General features: G+C 41.2%; 1 protein-coding gene across 5 annotated transcripts in view; it reads left to right on the top strand.

The window, feature by feature from the left end:
- Positions 1-22312, top strand: part of LOC135250411 (low-density lipoprotein receptor-related protein 1B-like) — a 398366-nt gene that overhangs the window by 146157 nt on the left and 229897 nt on the right. For all 5 annotated transcript variants that reach the window (XR_010328923.1, XM_064326657.1, XM_064326656.1 and 2 more), the window contains 5 exons: positions 7170-7427; positions 11024-11186; positions 18467-18689; positions 20063-20249; positions 21017-21160. Coding sequence is in view for 4 of the 5 variants with exons in the window: in XM_064326657.1 (XP_064182727.1) it covers positions 7170-7427; positions 11024-11186; positions 18467-18689; positions 20063-20249; positions 21017-21160 (975 nt within the window). In the remaining variant the exon portion in view is untranslated. The remainder of the gene's footprint in view (positions 1-7169; positions 7428-11023; positions 11187-18466; positions 18690-20062; positions 20250-21016; positions 21161-22312) is intronic.

Raw genomic sequence — 22312 nt, 5'->3', positions numbered from 1 at the left:
CTAAATGGTATTAAAACACCCATAATAAAAGCTGAGGATCTGCACTTTTACCACGTTTAGATTACAAATCTAAACTTGTGGTGTACAGAGCCAAAAAAGCAAAACAAAATAATAATGGTTTCGTCCCAAATATTATGGAGCTCACTGTATATACGCTGAATCACATTTGATATTTGAAGCGCTACATTCTCAGTCTTTCTCTTGCACCTACTATGTCCCATGTTGTCGGGTTATGTTATGGCTTCTATCGATTGTGGCTCTAATGGCTCGGAAGCAGCTCTTCATTGCCTAAAACTTTGTGTACGCACATTTGTATATCTCTCTGGATAAGAGCATTTGCCAAATGCTTAAATGCAAAACAATGTTAATGTATGCTATTAGCTGCACATAACAATTCAGTGCTCAGACTTTGAGGTGCATCACACATTAACAACCAAGATGCGTCCCAGTGGATTGGTTTCTGAACGAGTGCACCAAGCTACTTTTGATTTGTAGTTTCATTAAATATTCTGACAATACTGACAAAATGACAATAAGACCATTGATTGTGTGGAATTCCTGAATATTGCTTGGAGTATACTTTAGAAGGCACCATGCTTTTTTGATGTAAATATTGTTTATTTCCATTAATAAATTATGCTGTTGAGAACGTTAGCACATGAATTAAACAACACTATACTGTGCACTGCATGTGTGGTGATCAGAGGTCACAGTGTGGATGTGGTGTAGTTTCTGAAAATAAATAATAAAAAATAATAGCAATATAAAAAAAATATATGATGAATAAGAATCCTTGTGTCCTGTAAATTTAAAGTTTGTACTGCATGACACAAGGGAATCTGTGAGCAGCTAGAACAGCAGTTGTTGGAAATAGCTCGAAGCACATTGCACCTTGCAGGAGAGACGCATCTTTGGTGCTTTTAATCAATGTGACTGGTTTCCTACCAGGAATAAGCTGAATATCATTACCCATAAACTTAACTGAACTTGCCGTTCACCTACATTAATATTAATTTAGCAAAAAGGATTGGGAGGCCGTGATGTATGGGAAATGTGGGCCTTCCATTTGTTGTAGGAACTCATGCAAATAAATTTGAGCCTGGATTCTCTGTAGGGGCTTGCAAACTCTGAGAAACATGTTAAATGTCTGAATATTTTATTACATTTAAAATAATATTCTATACTGCACCTTTAGCTGGTTACATAAATAAACATTTTATGCTCTCTCTCTCTCTCTCTTTCGCTCTCTCTCTCTCACACACACTCACACACAAACATGCATGCACACAGAGGCTGCGAACAAAAAAAAGAAACACAAATTTAAAGTTTCTTAATGTTGTAATATTTTGATGAAACCTACTTTAAACCTACTTTGCTACAGGTTGAAATTTTTGGCTAACTGATCCACAGTTTCTCACCTTTTTATTTCCGTACTTCAAATTAATGCATGGACATTTTAGTCCATATGGGAGACATACATATACACACAACAAATTATGACACATTTTGGGACTTATACAAACACAATAAAGAGAAAACCAAAACAAATCTGGAAGGCATTGCCAGTCCATTGGCACAACAACAACCAGGCATAGGTATGGTTTCTTCCCACATGCAGTAGAACTCATCAGCAACTGAGTTCACACCCACTGCACTGCATGGTACTGACTGTTTCAATACTGCTGGCATCCAGCTACCTGCACTATGAATCATTCACTTTGTCCAAATCCATCAAATAGAGTCAAGTCTGCTGTGTACATTACTCCCCATGCACTTGTTATACTTTGTATTCCTGGATACAGTTAAATGTAGAAGGCAGTTATGTCAAATTGATTGTTTTTCTTCTGTACTAATCAAATTTTGTCTTTCAAATCAAACAACGATGATGAGGCAAAATTAGAACTGCATTCATTTAAACTATATTGCAACACTGCCACTAAATGAGTCAAGTCTCCCTATTCCAAGTCAGCATGAGTATTGGGACAAGTGTCAGTCAGCAGTTTCAAATTTAACAGGTTTACCATATTTTACTCTAATAATATATAAATGGAAAGCTGTTCGTGTCAGGGCATTGGTTATACTGTATCCCCTGGAAGTGCTTGTACAGTCTATTTTATAATCTAAAAGATACATGGCAAAAAAACTGCAGATGAGGGCCAGAGAATGACAACCAAGAGACCTGTGAAGATGAAGGAAAAGGAAAAATCAATTAGTGATTGCAGAATGTTTGTGTTTTTCAAAGTCAACAGTGTGGAATGTCTTAAATAAGAAACTAACAAGTGTAGGACTTAGTAATGACCAGCAATAAGGCTATCCACGAAAGACATAGGGAAGTGTTGACAGGATGATTATAAGAGCTCTGAAAAAAATCCAAAATTGTCATCGAGTAATTGCTTCTGATCTCCATACATTAGCGGTAAAAGTATTGCAGAACACTGTGTGGAAGACTGAGAGAGGAAAATTACAGTGGCTACACTTCCAGATCTAAACCTCTCATCAGCACCAATGATGGAAAGGTGAAATTGGAATTTGAAAAACATATATATATGATGAGCCTGGTGAGTTTTGGAAATATGTTTTATGGACAGATAAGAAAAAAAAGTAATGGTTTACCAGTGGGATAGAAAGGTGAAAGTGTGGAGAAAGTACATTACTTCATCTTCCAAGCATGGTGAAAGTATAGCCTGTGTGGCTGTATCTGAAACTGGTTCAGTGGTCTCTATTGATGATGTAACTAGTGATGGCAGCAACATAATGACAGCTGAAGTGTAGAGAGACCAATACACCAAACCAGAGGCTGTCCACCAATATTCAAAAGAATGCCACCAAACGAATTGGACAAACATTTGTCTTGCAGCAAGACAATCAACCAGAACCTAAAACAAGTTTGTCAGGAATAAAAAGTGAAAGTGTTTGACGTGGCTAATTCAGTTACTAGATTTTAATCCCATTGAGCATTGTTTTCACTTGGTCAAGAGGGAACTGAAGTCTTGATCCCAGCAAACACACAACAACTGAAAGATCCTGTGGTAAAAAGATTGGCAGAACATCTCAAAGGATCACATTATGAACTCAGTGATGTCCATGAGTTGCAGACTTGATGCATTCATCAAAGGGGTTCAGTCAGTTAAGGGGTATGCAACGAAATATTTCTTTCGACCTTGCATGTCTTGTATTGTTACACTGCGCATGCATTTAAGCAACAAGTCAGTTAACCTATTAAGTATAGTTAAGTGCCTCAAATGGAAGGTAATATGAACAAAACACTTCAGATGAATCAATGAAATGAAAACACTCTCCTAACCTTGATCTTGCATTGTAACAGATTCTGAGGCAAGGATAATAACTTGTTGGTTTACTCAGAGGTCTCGAGGGAAGGCCAGACAAGGGGTCCTGAGGCTGGCTTCTCCCCAGCCGAGGAGTGCTTAAAATAGACCAGAGCAAACCATGGCAGAATCATGGATCAACGTCTGCTTAGCCTGTGGTGCACAGAGGTAATTCCACTGGGAACTTGCAAGGAAAGGGCTTTGCTGCTCCAATGGTCCAGGAGTTGTGGGAGAAAAAAAAAAAAAAGGTCTGTAGCTTCATGGAGTGTTTCGAGATGGTTGTTCCTTTTGGGAGCTGGTAGAAAGAGGTGGTTGACAGTTGGGCAATTGAGTTAGTAGGCTTGAACCTGGTCTTGGTAGTCTTGGTACTTAGCAGGTAAAACAGATGCAGCTGTTCTTGGTAAGATAACCCCCACCACTCAGTGAAAAGTTTGTGTGCTCACAACCATGTAGAGGAGTTACCATAATTGCATTCATAGTCACTTCTACAACTGAGTTTTTGTGTGCGTGTATGTGCGTGCGTGTGTAATCTCTGCTGTGTAAACACCTTTCATGTGTTACGTCAAATCTGAATTATTATATTCCATGCAGAAAATGTATGTTTTGTGTGGGCACTTATTGGCGTGCATGCAAGTGTTTGTGTATGGGTGGAAATATTGACAGGCAATTTAGCTCAACCAGCAAATATTGAATGTCATTGGGGACAATGATAACAGGGGCAATAATATTTTGCCCTGTTTGATGATTTGTACGGTAAACACTGAAATGATCCAGGCTGTGGAGCTTTTTTCTGGAAGCGATTCCACAGCCGTTGTTCAGGGATTGAAACTGACAAGAGCTGCGGCTCTATCTCAGCAGAGGATCGCTGGAAAGGTGTGCGCTGGATTTTTCGAAAAGCCTTCCTGAATGACAGCATTGATGAGTTACATCGGCTGTATCCCTGAGCAAGAGGAACTACAGGGCCAAGAAGTAGATGTTGGAAGATAATGTTAAAAGGGGCTTTGAAAACAGACATGTTGATTTATTGCAAGTATTAGTAAAGTGCCTCATGACTTTCTTAGGGGAGTAGGATAAATCACAACTCCACCGGTTGAACTCTGGGACCTGGAATTTCACACGGTCAATTAGGCCCCAGAAGTGTGTGGCGGACGTCTTAGGCTGCCCGGCGTAGTAAATCACCCACAGACTCTGGAAAAAATTATGGAGTTAGACAGATAACTTTTCCAGAGCTCAGTAATGTCTCAGAAATAATGTGATAATAATGTGGGAAATAATGTTCTAACCGTCTTTTGGGCGGGCAAAAAGGCAGTTTAGCAAACGTGTTCCTCCATTACACTTGTAATTTTGTAAATTCCGAGATTAATTTCCTAATTTTCAGGAATTTAGCCTTTCAGAGTTTTCAGAGAAATAGCCCAACAAAACAAATAAGGAGTTGCAGGGTAATTTGTACACGAGACAGAAGTGGTAGGCGCAGGATGTAACTGTGCAAGATTGAAAACACAAATCTCAGCCTTATAAAGTTAGTCTGACCCTTGGTCTTTTAACTGTGGCTCGGCAGAAGAGTAGCGGTTACTTTGATGCCTTGATACCAGTTGATTATAGGTTAAAGAAAGCATCCACTGAGCAGAAAGCCAGCTTGCATTATTATTTTTTAGACCCCCCAACCCCCACATACACATGCACACACACTTTTTTCTTCTGGGTTCAATTGGTTTTGTTCCTTAAGTCGCTGGCCGCCCACACTGTAAAAGGATCACTGCTGCTGGAGTTGGTGTGAAATAGTAATGCTCCACGATGCCCTTTCCAAATCCACACGGGACAACAGCAGAGCTAGAGCCATTCGCCGGTGAGGCATTCATCTCTGGACCTGGACCCGGACCCTGATGGGACGTGTTGTCTTGTGTGTCCCCATTATGTCTTCTCAGTCATAGTTGGCCAATGGCATTGTCGAAGCTTGTGTCTACAATGCCTAGCCTACCGTCCAGATAAATGTTTACACTGACTGGACCACTCTGAAGCCCTACCACTGCATTATAAAGTAGCCTATGAAAGCAGAAAAGTAAGGAGGTTCTGAGTGACTCAACCTATGAAGGCACTGTTCTAGTGCATGGATGGGCCCCATGATTAGGTATCTGTTAAGGCACTGTTCTCTTTGACTCTTTGAGGCACTGTATCAGTGCATGGTAGGGCCACCATAATCTGGTATTGAACCTAGATTATGCCTTGGCTGACTGTGGCCGGCTGGGAAGGAAAATGCTTGTCAGCAGCAGAAAGATCTGCCAAATCAACAGCAGATATTGCAGTAAACATTGCATTGTGAGCAGGATCAGACCTTTCAAATTGAGGAGGAATAGAGAGAAGGCACCAAAAACAGAAGCGTGACATATTTTATCGGATTCATGCAATTACTGTAAAATAAGACACTAATCCGATAATCTAATCAGCATGCATAAATGGTGGTAATATTGCTGGCTCTTTTCTTGTTTGTCCATTTTAAGTACATATTAGCAGGTACTGTATGTGCACTAAAATTAAGCCTGGCTTGCCCGATCCAGGCTTAATTCTTCTGATACTGGTAGTGCAAATGCATGTGGACATTTTGTGGAATTACTATTTTCAAAAAATGAAAAAATAAAAATTTGTGACCAATCTGTTTAATAGTCAGGAATGAGCTCTCTGGTACCTACATTTGTTTGATTGGGCCAATAATGTAGGGTTTGCCTCTCACAACATTTCATAGTGTTAACTGAATTTGTGAGGTTATATGCTTTTTTGTGAGTAGCTATGCACACTATCAAACCTGCCTTTGTGCAATCTGGCTCCATGACTAAGCTTTCCACAAAGTTTCATGCAAATGCATTTATAAATGTTGGTGATAGCCAGCTAACTGGCAGACAGACAAACAGATAAAAAAGGGGTGAAAACATAACCCCCTTAAACTCTGTTGGCAGGGGTAATAATAATGAGCAGCCTTAGTAGGAAATGATACGTGAGGCAACATCTCATTCATCACCACTATCACCACTCTGTGGGGCAATCCCAATCTGAGATCATTTTTTATTACTTAAATCCCTCTACTTTGTTCCTATAGCACTTTCATGTTACACATAAACCTCTTTTGCCACTTTCATGTTACCTCTATCCAGCACTTGTATTGGACTTTGTATCATTATCTTGATTTTGTAGCATGTCATGCCTCCTAGTTTCACTTAGCATAGGTTTGGTCAGAGAGTAATCTTTACTGTGTGAACTGGACTTAATGTGTTCATGGCCATGAATAACTGTTACAAAATGAGTATTGTACCTTATCGGACCTGTGTTTTGTAGCTGTTCCAATGACCTTTGGTATTTACTTATCGTACGTTGCTTTGGATAAACGCGTCTGCCAAATAAATGTCATGTAATTCATATAAAAAGTGCTTGCTGGCTAGGACACAGGCACTTTTGCCACACCTTCAATTCATTCCAAATTGAAACACCACCTCTGTTAGTGTTATTAAAATACCAAAAGTGATCCCGACACACCTCTTTTCAATCTATGTCAGTACTTGTGCTAGAGTTTTTAAACTACTTCTGCATTCTCAAATCAGAAATCTATGAATTGTATGACTCCATTCAATGGACACTGTGAGAGCTAAATATTGTTTGTTTGTTTTTTCCAGCAGGATTGATGACATTGTTATGAAAAGAACAAAGGCCCTGCAATCTGTGACTTGATAAAGTTAGCACAGGGCACTTTCATTGAGATGTACCTCAGAAGAGATAATGGCATTGCAGGTTTAGCAACAGGAGAAAGCTGCCTTGTAATTAAATCCTTCATGCAGTTCTCTCTTTCTTTTTCAGAGCCCGGTGACAGGCCGCCTGTTCTCCTGATTGGAAACTCGGAACGGATTGCCGTTATGTACCTAAACGGGTCCTCGGTGCCGAACGTCAAGTCGCTGGACACAAATGGAACGCTGGCCTTGGATTTCAATCACAACGAGGAGTCCGTGTGCTGGGTCGCTTCAACAGAGTCCTCGAGCCGGCTCCAGTGCGCGAAGATGACAAAGCTGAAAGGTTTTTCAGAGGAGCGAGAAATTAAAACCGGGCAGAATCTGCAAAGTGAGTGTTCAGACAAACAGGCATAGGTTTCAAATGCTTTTAATTCAAATGTCATTTAATCAGCCAGAGAGTCCAGAAAATTGACCGGTTTTAGTCATGACCTTAATTTCAGGACAGCTGCAGCAATGTCTGGTATGAAGCCTAACGAAACACGGCCTTCATCGCAGTTAGGAATCTAGGTTTGATTTTATTCAGCATAGCTGACCGTATATATCTTGAATGGGAATTTTTGGTTCGTAGTGTAGTACTGAATGGAGCCCTTGAAGGGACATGGGTAAGGGGGAAAAAAACAAAACCTTTGCCAGATCTCGCAAAACTTTTGTGTTCCCTCACAAAGCTCTTGTGTTCCCTCACAAAACTCTTGTGTTCGCCTGAGAAAAGTATTTCTCAGAGCTCTAGAATGACAAAGTTGCATCAATTGATGGTCAAAAGCTAGACGGTCATGTGGTTCATGTTCATGTACAAGCCAATATATATTGCTTGTGTGCAATATGTGTGAGTAACTTGCCATTTTTGTACTTTTTTGTTGAGATATCCTTTTCTCTGGAAACTCAAACGTTTTATGAGATCCCATATTTTCTTTTTTTTTCCCTCACCCAATTCCCTTAGGGACTCCATAAGTACTGCTCTTTGGAAAGGGGAAAAATATATTATGTTTTCTTTGTAATTTCCATTTACATGCAGCTCAAGTTTAGAGTTTTCTCAAAAAAAAGGAGAGTTTATTTGTAAATAAATCCCAGGGGCAATGCCTGTTTTAGTATGCCAAGTGCACACTGAACCTGATAGTTCTTTCAAGGTAGGTTCGCCATAATCATCTTTGTCAAAGAATAAATGAGTGATAAAAATGCAGATAAATATTCCCTCAGTACATGTAGTTAGAGATCCGGGGGATCAAAACAAGGTTAGCCTCTAATCCGCAACACCACAGTCATTGGCTTCGATGGCACTGTATGTTGAGTGATGCAACAGCTGAAATGATATAAGGACATTGCTTGTTTTATTTTGCAAACAGACTTTGGCAGATCTTTGAAGTCGGCACAGAATCCCCAGATTTGCATCTTTAGACCGTCCCTAATGAGAATGTTTTGTGTCTCGGAAGCTGATGTTATGGACACAGGACAACTTTCGTTGTTAATCATGCCCTCACCTCAGATTTAATTTAAAAAGAGTTGTTCCATCTTCAGTCTACAAAATTCTTAAAGGCAAGGGCCACATTTATATGGTTACACCCTTCCCTCGGAAAGGGCAAGAGTGACACTTTCATGTTATGACTTACTATGCATAGCTGGAAGGCAGGTGTCTTATTTGCTTATAATTATCTGCACTTCTAATGGGAGTTTCATCCAGTTTTACAGACTCTGTAACTTAAGCACATTTGGAACACACAAACCCTACTGGTAGTCCAGATCTTTCAAGCAGCTATGATTGTGAACCTTTTTTTCTCAGAATGAAACTACCCCTTACAACATGGACAATCATGCTAAAACAGCAGATGCCTTTACATTAAGTTGCTAAAATGTAATGTGAATAGTTATGTTGGTTGAACATGCTCTTTTCAGTTTGTACTGTAGAAGTCCTCCCTGCCGTTCTTAATGAAAATGCATGGCACGGGGCAGTCAGCATATGCTTAATGTCCTCAGGTCAGTTTATTTAGCCTCACTAGTGCAGTGCGGCTTCTCCCAGAAGGAAGAAGACAACAGGCGTTGAAGGTTGTTCTGTTTACATTTGTGAGTGAACGTTTCCATGAATATGTAAGGGGTATGCATATCCCACTGAGCTTTTGAAGTGATAATTTGAATTATTATTATTTCTTTCGAAGACCGGAGGTTTGAAATCTCAGACTTCAGTTGTCTGTTTGGTTTAATGCCCCCTCCCTTCAGAAACTGGCTTGAAACCTCCCTTTGTATTCTGAGTTTATACCAATGCTAATGTGCATATCCACAACCAATATATAAGCAGACCCAACCACCACCTTTTGTGGCACTGCAAGTGCAAATGATTGTGATTGGTCCTTGCAATAAAAAAAAAAACAATATCATGAAGATATTCAGGTAACTCCAGTCAGGTAAGCTGCCTTTGTATAAATAGGGCTGTGAATTTCCTGCAACCCCCGCCCAGAAATTCATAACATTACATGCATCTAGCAGCTCTTATTCGGAGCGACTTTTGCATTTTTACATACAGTGGTATACATTTCAGCAGCTGGATATATACTGAAGCAATTCAGGTTCAGTTCTTTGCTCAATGATAGAAAAGCAGTGTCCTACCTGGAAATAAAACCTTTAACCCTTAGGTTACACGCTCAGTTCCCTGTCCATTATACTACACTGGCAAAGTCACCACGTGGCAAAGGACTCCAATGCGATTTCTGTGTAATGCCCCTGGAAGACTTTATTGTTTCACTCATAATACTGGACAGAGGGGCTCCAACTGAGTTCACCACTGGCTTTGTCCCACCAGAGCTAGGCTGGGTTGAAGGTTACCACTACATTTGCCTCCGCTGCTAACTTGCCAAGAGTCTATGGGGTACCAATTGTATCAAAATGGCAGTTTCAGTAGGCAGTAGACGCTTGCAGTCAAGTACTACTGTGTGGCCTGTTGTGTGGAAAATAGTCTGTGGCTTCAGGCTTCAGGGGACGTATGTTAGAACAGAACTTGCACATAAGCTGCAGCAGCCCTGACCTGGATTGCTGATGGCACACGGAAACTCTTTTAACATGAAAAAATTTGAGGGAAAAAAAAAAATTACAAAAAGGAAGACTGTGAATGCCGGGTGGTGGTTAAGAAACTAGGCTTGTAACCAGAAGGTTGAAGATTTGATTTCCAGGTGAAGTACTACCAGTTCTCCTTAAATCAACATACCTATGGTTAATTATCTCAATGTAGCATCTACCTGCACAAATGATACGAGGTGTCAAACAATGCCCTGAACCTTAAAGGGGTATTTCACTTTGGTATGACACAAGTAATTTTGTTGAGCTTAAAATTATTTTTTTAAACGATTCATTTTGACAAGATCGCAAAAATGAATAGGAGTGAACAGGTACAACTGCTCAACAGGTCAACAGGTACATGTGACGTTGCTAGTATTTCCGTGATGAAAATACAATAGGGTAAGCTCCACAAAATTTCTTCCGTTATACCAAAATATCCCTTTAATAGTGTTATTACGTCAACATTATCAATGGAGTTCAGCCCATTGATTGCAACAGACCTCAGAGCCTTCATACAGCCTTTACATTACTCACCTCTGTTCGGATGGTAGCTATGGTCTTTCTGTTCTGTCCAACTCCCTATGAAAGCTGATGAGTACATGCTCATCTTCCAGGCAGGCATCTGGCACCACACTCTGTTTTTGGAGAACTCATATTTAGCCTTTTGTACAATAATATGCCCAAAACAATTTTTATTTGTGTATAATTTTTATTGAAGATCATTATGTTTTGTTTCCTCTGCCAAAAGCCTCACTGTTTGACAGCTTTACAACTGCTGTTTGTCTAAAGTGCTTCAATAACTGTTCTGGCTCTGCCACTCTCCTTATTTATTTCTGTGTGGTGAGAATTTACAGTCAGACATTGCTTCTCTTTTGTTTGTAGATGTGGAGCAAATGACCATCGACTGGTTAACGGGCAACTTCTACTTTGTGGATCGTGTCAATGACCGGATTTTCGTGTGCAGCCGCGATGGGGAGACATGTGTCACAATAATTGACTTGGACCTTCAGAACCCAAAAGGAATTGCTGTGGATCCAATGATGGGGTAAGCCGGCCCAGGGGGGATTTCCTGTTCTTACCCCCTACCTCAGCCCCCCCCCCCCCCTTCCCCCCTCGCACAACTCTCAAGAAAAATGTGCAGATGCATGGCAACATAACCAGTGTTCTCCGTGGCTTATGGGTCATGAACCAAGAGCAAAGCAATATGGTTAAATTGATTACCATCCTCTGTCAGTATTGTCTTTGGGTTGTACACGGTATGGCGATTCACAGCAATAATATAGTAAGGCATTTATACAGTTAAGAATCAACATTCAAAGTATGTTTAGGCATTCAAATTAATGTGAAAATAAATAAAACAGGTGTCTTTATAATATGAAATCCTAACTGAATCTTTTTCAGAGGTTTTAAGAGTTCATTTACAGTTCAACCCTCGTAGATACCATTTCAAATTCCTGAGAAGTGATTTTTATTTTTCTCTAACGTTTCATTTGTGGTCTTGATTCAGTTCACATCTGTCCTTTATCTTAAATCAAAATTGAATGGAAGGTTTTACTTCAGAAGCAGTTTGGCAAGTTCACCAGTCACCAAAATGAACTTGCCAAACAGTGTTGCCTTCTGATTTTATTCTTTAGTTGGATGATAGATGGTGTAGACCTTGACTGTTATTTTTATTTATTTATTCATTTATTTTAGATCACATTTGCCGATTTGATTTCTGATTTAAGTCTGTCAGGTTGACATGCCTTGGCAGCTTTCCAAATTGGGATGCATCTCTTAAGGGATGGGTGTAATTTATTTGTGGACTCAATACAATATATAGCTCATGTAATTTTTTTTTTTTTTTTTTGTCTGCAGAACGCCATCAGGATAATGGCACATTATGAATTTGTAAAGTATTATTCTTGGATTTACTCTCTCCTCCTGTTTTGGAAGCCATAGAAATGGTAGCAAAAATAAATGGCTTTGAAAATAAGTACGGAAGAGGGGAGGAGTGGAGGTAGTGGTGCAGTAAGAGCATGTTTATGTGCTTACAATGAGATCAGCCCGTCTTTTGATATGCCATTTCATACATATCCACTTTGCTTTCTCTACATGCAGATATATCAAAATGTCTACATATCTTCTCTTTTTTGGCTAAATACCCAGGGTCCTGCATGTTTTGCTGAAGATACAGTTTTTTTTGTCAGTCTCTGATAAATGACAGAATGGCGTACTGTGGCTTTGTCGGTCATGTGATCTTTGCACAAAAGAAGCTAATTATCTGTGCTTAAGCTCATCTCTACGAGTGTACAAACAATTATTCATCAGTTCAACATGTGCAATCTGGGGTACGGCTGGGTTGTTCATGTCAGATGTGCGATCACATTGCAATTAGATCCGTCCCTTATAAACTTATACCACTGCATAAACAAATCAAATCAGGCTACAATATTCCTTTAACATTGTACCATCATTTCTGATGCAGTCTTGCCCATAAATTGGCATTTTGCACTATACATGTATAACCCTAGTAACATTACTGATCATAATCTCTCAACTTTGCACAGGGAAGGTCAGGTATGGCAGTGGGTAGAGACTTGTCACCATGGTCAGATCTTGGATGAGATTGATTGATTAACTGACTGAATGATTGATCGAGTGATTGACTTTATTGACCTCCGGTGTGTATATTCACATTGTCACCAGCTTCAGAACACATATCTGCCTTTCAAATGTTGAGAGCTTTACCAAGCTTTCAGTAAGGTTTGATCTGCGCAGTCTCTGGAAATCTTTGGCAGAAAGTAAATTATATTTAAAAACATAAAATTGTCAAAATGTCCTGCTTTGAAACATTTTTTTTTGGTTTTACCCATTATTTTGTTTATTGGACCCTTGTTCAATGTCAGTCAGAGTGCATATGGGATACTAGAAAAGGGAAAACATCATGGCCTTTTCTTTTTCTGTCTAAATCAGTTAAGAAATTTCTTCAACCTTTTCACAAATAGGGGCCGATTCAATTCAGTTCTCTTTCAGTACAAGCGAGAGAAAATCGCTTGGCAGGAAGGTTGATAGATAGCATTAAAAAGGCATGAATTATTTCCCAGTAATGTGTCATTTCATTTTAAAAGGCATCAAAGTTATTGTTTTTGTCTAATTCATCTATGAATGCTGTTTTAAATATTTATATATTTACCCTGAATGTTTTCATCCTGTCACGGCATTTTTGTTATATATCCCAGAGCTGCAGGATTTATTGAGCGGATTTTCAGTTAGTTCATTAAGAATTTTCTGCCTGTATTTATCCGGATATTGACTCATCACTTTTGCTCACATACTGCTAATTGATGCTCCTCTTGTTTCCTGCAGGCGTATGTGCTCAGTGACACATTTGTGGTATAAAAAAGAGGGTGCAAGCTTCCTGTTTGACTCAGCAATGGGTGCTGTCCCATTAAGGTTTCCTCTGTTGCTGTGGATGTGATAGGTTGACAGATGCTATGAAAGGTTAGGGAAAGCACGTTGGCTGAGCTAATTGTTGAGTCAGAAGCACAGAAGCCTGTAAAGACTAACGAAGCGCTGGTGGGACAGAGGATTTCGCTGACTGTTCTCTGAGTGTTGTGCATGACAAACCGGTAGGGGAGAGGAGATGAATTGTGATGAAAAGTGTTCTTGTGTTTTAGAGAGTGACTGTGTGTGTGTATGTGTGTGCACGTGTGTATGTGTGTCTATGTGTGGTTCTACAGTATGTGTGGGGGTGTGTTTTTGTGTGAGCGGGTGGGTGCGTGTGTGCTTGCAGGTTTTTGTATATATGGGTGTGCATGTCTGTTTATTTGTGTGCGTGTGTGTGTGTGAATGAGTAAGACACAAGGCCCATATATCGAGTGACACAAGAGTAGTGCACCCATCAAAATAGCAGGAGCTATGCAAGTGAACAGGAAGCTCACTCATTTCAGTTTGATGAGCTAAAACATTCCTTAACATTTAAATCCAAGCCATGATCTGTCACTTAAATTCCCGAATATTATACCAGCAAATGGCTCTAATTAAGAGAGCAGCTGTTTATATGCAACACAGCTTTGCCTGCTGACACCTGCCCTGCCCTGCCTCGAGCTGACGAAGGCTATTTTTCAGCCAAAATATCACATGTTCAAGGCCTGTAGTATTCCTCTATTGCTATGGCCTGACTGGATTAAGCACCTCCTACCCTTGCTGTCAGCTCATATTAGTATTTGGAGCTAAGTTTGGCCTGAACATGCAGGGTGCTCATTCACAATGCAGTAAGTTTCAAGACCATTTACGTGTCGAGAAAAGACAAAAGTTTAATCTAATGCCAACAGAGGCCCCAACGTCATTCTTACTGGATGATTCAGCATATGAAATGTAGTGCATGTACATGAAGTTAAAAATATAGGATTATGCCTAGACATTTGCTAACAATGAACATCTTTTGTTTCCAAGGGAACAGTAATACATTGATATCCATAGTATTAGCATTTCGGTGGTGCACTGTTAACAAATGAAAAATTCAAATGTAAGGAATTACACCCAGTGTGTATATATATACACCTGCAGTGCGTTATCTGTAGCTCATAAGCCCTCCTCTCCTAACCCCTCATGTCAACCTGGGCTGTGTTTGATCATTGTGTTTTTTTTTCTTCCTGAATTCAGATAGGTGTGGAGTACAGGTCCCTTGGCATAGAGAGGAGGAGGACTTTGAATGAACATCTCACTGTCTCATATTCGACTATCACGATCTGAGTGAACCTGTTTATTGAAGCACCAAGTGCGCAAGGAATGTCTTTTCTGCAAATTGGGTCCTTGGTGTGCATATCGCGGGGCGATCGCTGATTTAATTTGTTTTCGAGACCCGTGGATCCTCAGAACCCAGCGAAACTTGTGTTTTGGCTTCGTGCTGTGAGGCCAAGGGCCTGTGGACGGCGGTGGGCGGTGCGTAGGTGGTCTGTAGAAAGCCGGCTGTTGCTCTCTCAAATGTAAATGTGAAAATTGAGTAATTTATTGAAGAGAGTTCATTTCTGTGTTCTTTCACTGCTCAGTTTTATTATTATTATTTTATTTTATTATTTTTTTTTAATTTTTTAATTGTTTTTGCTCAGAACACAGTTTCCGTGTCAGTTTTTAGATGCCTCGGGTCAAAATACAACAAAGCCTAATGAAATAAAAAAAGCTTTTAATTTTTTTTTTTTTAACAAAATATTTTTGTCACGTTTCGTTCCTCTGAAACTCTTTAGTTTGAATGTGCCTAAACTGGTTGAGCCTGAGTCCTCGTTATAGCGTTAATTAGGAATCTGCTCATCAATCCCTCTTTCGAGTAACTAATTAACTTAATGTTTGTTGCCTCAGCCCCCAGAGTCTGAACTAATGTTTTCAACTGAAGCTGAATCTCATCAACTCAAGACCATATGTTTGACAGACATAGCAATGGGGTGCTTTAATCTATAGCTTTACAACCTATGGCTTTTTTTATTGCACAGCAGTGTGGTTGTGGCAAGTAGTACAAATGTACATTTGACTGGGTTGCATTTTTTTTTTTTAATGCAATGCTGACACAGCTCAGAATCACACTGTGTCTTATATGAATTTGCCCTGACTTTCAAAGAACAAAGCATTTAAAAGTGTGACAGATTGAAACATTGTGAGACGTTCGCATGCATTAAGCAGTCACCTGCCAGTTGTTTGTTTTCTCTAACGTACTGTGTAATCAAAGCTGTGAATTGGGTGCAATTAACAGGACTGGCGCACACAGAAATCACCATTGTCCTCCCAGGAAGAACAGTTTAATTGTGTGTATGACCTTCTCAAAAGGGCAAAGAATAAAATAAAAAATGGGAATGTGTCGTATCACGTGCAGACATTTGACAGCCCAATTAGCATCGTTGGATTTAACAGCAATGCAGTGGCTGTTGGATCAAATTGAACACATTATAGGATATAAAAGAGAGATGAACACGTGTGAATATGAATAGAGAAGCAGAACACTTAAACTATCTATGATAAAAAATGGATATTGAATGGGTTGCTTTGTTATATGAAAGTCACGATAAACTGCTTGACTTAATTTGTTATGACACTCACAATGTTGCCTAAGCAGTCATGTATCTATTGTGCTGTGCAAGGAAAGGTTCTACTGGGCCATGCTGAGCACAAACCATTGATTAATTGCATTGGTGTCTATGCTCACTACGTAGGTATTTCTTTCTCATTCTCTCAATCAGACTGAAAACTGCAGACGATATTTCAAAATGTTATGATGTTATGCGATGCTGAAAGTTTATATTACATCATGAAAATACCATCCATCCATCGATTATCTATACCCGCTTATCCTGGGCAGGGTCGCAGGGGGTGCTGGAGCCAATCCCAGCGTACATCGGGCGAGAGGCAGGACACCCTCGACAGGTCGTCAATCTATTGCAGAGCATTCACTCACAGAGGGTGCAATTAGCCTACCTGCATGTCTTTGGACTGTATGAGGAAACCGTAGTTCATGCAAGAGAACATGTAAACTCCACACAGAGAGGCCCAGGCTGGGATTCTTCCTGTGAGGCGGTAGTGCTACCCACTGCACCACTGTGCCGCCCTATGCTATACTAAGCTGTTTCCCGCATAAAAAAAGAAAGAAAGGGGAAAAGTGTTTCAAGGTGGATCTGCAAATTAAACAGGATATAATCCTTTGCGTCTGATCTAACATAACTGACATTTACAGTTAAGCGGTTAAAGTCAGATGGATTGCCTTGATTGAAGTCTTGATATGCCACCATGATACGGAGATGATAGCCCACTGAAACTAAATCAATCTGCTCAGATTGACCATAAATCTGAGGATATAATGTATCCTGTCCTGTACTCTCATCTACCAGCCCCTCCGTCCTTTTATCATCTGGACACAAGCCGCACGACTCATTTTCCGTTTTTCTCTCAGCTCTGTATAAACGTCCTTTTTGTTATTCAAGACAATCACACACCAAAGGTACAGAAGTGATTTTCTCATGCTGGTCTGCTTTATTATTGGAGGTATGACAGCAGAACAATAGATTTAACAGAAACCCACAGGCAATATGCTACTAAACACGGTGTAAAACAAAGCATTCTGAAATGCTTGCCAGGATTCTTTTTTGTCCTTCCATGAAGGATAGAGCAGGCTTCCGTATTCTTTCTAAGCTGAATTGCTTTCAGAAGCGGATGCCACCATGGTACGTGAAGAGACCCTGAAAGCCGCTCAGCGCACTTTTGAAAACTTCAAATGAACACCCCACAGCATGTGTGTGTATATGTAGATACGTTGGCAGTGTGATTAATCATGGCGTAAATAAAATTAAACGTTTTTTAAAATGTCACCAATGTACGCATTAACAACAAAAAATTTTTAATTGGAAAAATATAGTTGACACCCTACAGGTCGTTTTTGGAGAATTATAGTTGACTTTAGACACAGCACACAATGGTAACCTAAGAGGCGCAAATGTTGCTTCCAATTTTAGCCAAAGAAAGTGGAATGCCTGTCCTCTTTATGTTCTTCAGTGTAGATATTCATTGAGGCCCCAATGAAACTGCATTGTAATTGGATCAAAATCCAAATCCCTTACTGCAGGTTCTGAAACCTTGAAGAGCTGTTGGTTCCAACTGAAGAATAATGTGCATTGAACTGTAATATAGAACAACACCATACTGTAATTATGGACCACATTCTTTTGTTGAAAATGGTGCATATTAGGAACTCAAATGGTCTGCAGGGTAGGCCTAATCCGTTTCAAATTAAATATGAAATCACATTTTGATTATTTGCATAATGCCGATCTGTGGAATGAGGGGCGAGGGAATTCCGTCTGTGTAAGCACTTCTCACACTTTCTGAGAAATAGGAGAGTTATTTCTGATGAACAAAAAATACAGTTTATTTTATTTTTCATTATTTATTTGTTTTAATTTTCAGAGAGACGGGGTTGACGGAGTAGCAAAATAGTTAGGGAACTGGAACTCAAAGATTGTGGGTTGGATTCCCAGCTGGAAAACCTGAGGAAGCTACGTAACCTTAATCGTTTCAGTCAATATCTGTACGTAGCTGTATGTAAAAATGTCATCTGTGCAAGTCACTTCGGATATAAGTGTATGCTTGAATGCCTGCAATGATAATGAAATGGATGTGCCTGATGACTCATTACAAACACGGGTTATGGAACTTTTGCTGGTTCAGAGACATGGCGCCACGCTTCTTCCCACATTACATGTCTTCCACGCTTTAGTGAGAGTATGGCTTACTTTCTAGAGCACCAGAGCATAAATAAATACAGAAATGATTAATTATGTATTTTCCAACTTTCCTTTCCAGGAAGGTTTTCTTCACCGACTATGGTGGCGTGGCCAAGTTGGAGCGATGCGACATGGATGGCACCAACAGGACGCGGATCGTGGAATCCAAAATGGAGCAGCCCACAGCAGTCACTCTGGACCTGGTGAAGAAGCTAGTCTACTGGGCAGATGCCTACCTGGACTATGTTGAGGTTGTGGATTACACGGGCAAGAACAGACACACCATTGTTCATGGGATCTCTGTGAGTTTAAATCTGCATTTGACCCCCCGCTCTCACCCACCCAGTCGAGAAGCACATTCCGCACACATTACAATTTTTTGTTTTTGCCCTAAAGCCAGTGACTGATGAGAGATGGGGCTATGCAACCATCCATCCATCCATTCATCCATTCATCCATCCATCAATAAATCAATCAATCAATCAAACAATATTTATTAGGGTTAGGGAAGAGCTGTGGGAAGCAGAAAAAGCCACAGAATGGGGATGGAAAGAGTGGAGAAATGGAAGAGTTTTCTGCCACAGCATGACTGCTAGGAGAGGGAGAGAGAATTTACACAAGCATGGGAAAGGCGAGAGTCCGCCCACCCCTGAAGAGTCTGCCTTTACAACGTCTCATTTTCCTCTACGGGTGACAGTTGTTGCTATTCTTTATGGACAAACATGTCAGTCAGGGAATTGCCTCAGGAAATTGATTACACTATTGAGACATGCACACCTACCTCCACCCCTGTCAGTCCCTGAACAAAAACCTGATCTAATTTACTGAACATTCTCAGCATTGAGGATTCATTCAGATAGGCAAGGGCATGATGAGAGTGAGAAGAACAGACTCCCTAAAAACTTCTTCAAGTGCCACTTGTATAATAGATGATTAAAGAGCAGCCCTGGTAAATCTTTATTCAAAGGAGTCTTCAAAACCACACTCAACAATCCTTATTGCTTGATAAGGGAAAATGCATAGTAAATTAAGTATTTTGCTATTGAAGTATTTTTCATTGTGTCTGCAGGTGTTCTTACTTAGAGATAATGTGATCACACATCCTCGGGGTACTTATTGAAAAGCTGGTCCGCCTTGCAGTTTGAAGCCAAGCACTTGAAAGCTTCTGGACATCTTCATAGGATGTGCCGATATGCTTTTGCATTACCAGCGAGGCTCAAATTTAAAAAAAATAAATAAATCAAAGGTCAACCTTTCCCAGCTGGGCCATGTCCCCCTGGGAGGTAGGTAGGGAGGGCCACAGTGTTTTTTGGTGGACATGTATCACACATGTACGCACACTCAGTGCTGGAAGGACACATTTACTTTGTGTGAACCCTTCTGGAGTTTTCAGTGTGTACTGGGCCTGCCATTTTCTGTGTTTGTGCTTGTGTGTCTGTTGTGCTCCTTTGTGAGGACCTGTAGCCTCTCAGGGCCTGTTTGCATGGGGAAGCGTGACATGTTGGACTCCCTTTCTGTGTCTGTAGCACTTATTTCATAACGCAGCCAGAGTATAGAGATAAAAAGGAATGGCATGTAAATCTGTCTGACTGGGATTAAGTGGGAGTTTGTCGAACGCATCAGCGTCCCACTGCCTAATGTGTACCTTCCCATTTCTCTTCTTTTCCGTTTCCAGGTTTCCTACCTTTACGGATTATCCCTCTTTGAAGATTACCTGTTTGCAATACATGCAGAACTATCCAGAGGAAGCAAAGTGGACATTTTACAGATAAACCGCTTTAACAGCACAGACCCACAGACATTAACCAGCATGGAGAATTCCAGAGTTATACGCGTTTATCACAAACTGACTCAGCCAATGGGTAAAGTGATCACATATTGCACCAGATGCTCCTGCTGTTTTTATGTGCATTTGTATGTACAGTATGGTGTGTGTGTGTGTACATTCATTTGCATGTGCACCACCTGACATTAATTAAATGGAATATTGTCCACCCTTTTCTGCTATAACAACCCCCACTCTTCTGTGAAGGCTTTATACTAGATGTTGGAGCATGGCTGCAGGGATTTGCTTCCATTCAGCCAGAAGAGCATTAGTGGGGTCTGGCACTGATTGGGTGATTAGGCCTGGCTCGCAGTTGGCTTTCTAATTGATCCCAAAGGTGTTGGATGGGGTTCAGGTCAGGGCTATGTGCAGGCCAATCATGTTCTTCCACACCTTTCTCAACAAAACCATTTCTATATGGACCTCGCTATATGCCCGAGAGAATGGTCATGCTGTAACAGGAAAGGGCCTTCCCCAAACTGTTGGGGACGCACAAAATTATTTAGAATGAGGTTGTATATATAGCATTAAGATAGATTTGCTTTCACAGGAACTACGGGGCCTAGCTCAAATTATGAAAAACAGCCCCAGACCAAGGGGTGTCCGGGTACTTTTGGTCATATAGTGTATGTGTGTATTAAACATTGTGAATGTATGTGTGCTGGCAGGCATGTTAGTGTTTTGTGTGTGGTTGTGTGTCCCTGGCCTTCATCCATGTAGCGTACCCTGTTCTGTGGTTACAACGCTGCTGTCTCTTTGGCTGACTGACCCCTGGTAACACGCTCTGGGTCCCTCTCTCTCCAGTCAGGAGTCACGCCTGCGAATCGGATTCGTACGGAAGGGCCGGTGGGTGTTCCCACATCTGCCTGCTCGCCGGAAGCTACAAGGCCAGAACCTGCCGCTGCCGGACCGGCTTCACCCTGGGTAGCGACGGAAAGTCCTGCAAAAGTCAGTCCGCGTTTCCCTTCTCCAGAGCGTGATCATGCCATCCATTTATATCTGTCCAACACATTGGCACATCAGAGAATACAGATGTGCTGATGTTCGGTATGATTGTAGAGGTTCATAAGAAGCCGTCCCATTCATACTGCACAGCTCATGGTCCCAGTGCTGCGATGCAGCAAAATGAAATTAGATGCCTGAACAGCTGGATTCACTGATGCGCGAGAAGATTAAGCAATAGACGCCGGATGGAGGTGGGCCTCCGATGTGGCGACGAAGACGAGCTCGCAACAAGGCGACGCCGTCCCGAAAAAAGACGCGGCAGGCGTCAGGCGGCCGGCGAGATCGGTTAACTGGCGCGATGCGGTTTTCAATTCGGCCCCGTCCCCTTCACGGCCCCGTCCCGATCAATTGGGGGGTGGGGTGGGGTGGGGGGGGGGAGCTGGGGGACGCTGCGGACGGCAATGGAAGCGAAAGGCTGAATTGATAACGCGAGGAGAACTCGGCCCATGTTAATCTGATTGAAATGATGAAGAGTTCAGCGATGCCCGCTTCCTCCGGTGATTTATTCCTCCCGGGCCGCTTGTTCTGGAAAACGGCGGGCTCTTCCTCCGAGCTTAATAAGGCTCTCCGCTGCCTCTTGCCGCCTCAGTAATTGTGGTGTTATAGGATTTCATACCGTAATTGTCTCGCTGGTAGCGAGGCGCCTCTCTCGGGCTAACGAATTGGTGCGAGGTGTACATGTGGCCTACAAGAGAGGAGAATATAAGGACCGGGTCTCTCTCTCTCTCTTTCTTTTTTTTATCTATTTCTCTCTCTCATTTGATCTGTATCTTTCTCTATTTGTCTCGTTCACTATTTTTCCTGCTTATTTCTTTTCTCTTTTCCTACTATTGCCCTCTCTCTCTATCTGCCTCTGTCCCTCCTGCTCTGTTTCTCCTTGTCTGTCTCTCTCTCTCCCTCTCCCTCACCCCCTCCTCCTCTTTCTCTTGTCTTTTTCCGTCTCTTTCCCTCCTCTCCCTGTGCACCCAGGAGATTGTTAATTCCTGCAGCGAGTGCCCCCGTATCATGCGGTTTCGGTATCTTTGTTTACTTGTGCGCTGCCTCTTGTTCTCTTCCCTGTGTTTGGAGAATGACATCACATCCACCAAGGATAGC

This window comes from Anguilla rostrata, chromosome 3 (genome assembly GCF_018555375.3).
Source record: "Anguilla rostrata isolate EN2019 chromosome 3, ASM1855537v3, whole genome shotgun sequence".
Classification (NCBI taxonomy): Eukaryota; Metazoa; Chordata; class Actinopteri; order Anguilliformes; family Anguillidae; genus Anguilla; species Anguilla rostrata.
The sequence above is the reverse complement of the archived record's forward strand: the minus strand, read 5'-3'. Positions and strand labels throughout refer to the sequence as shown.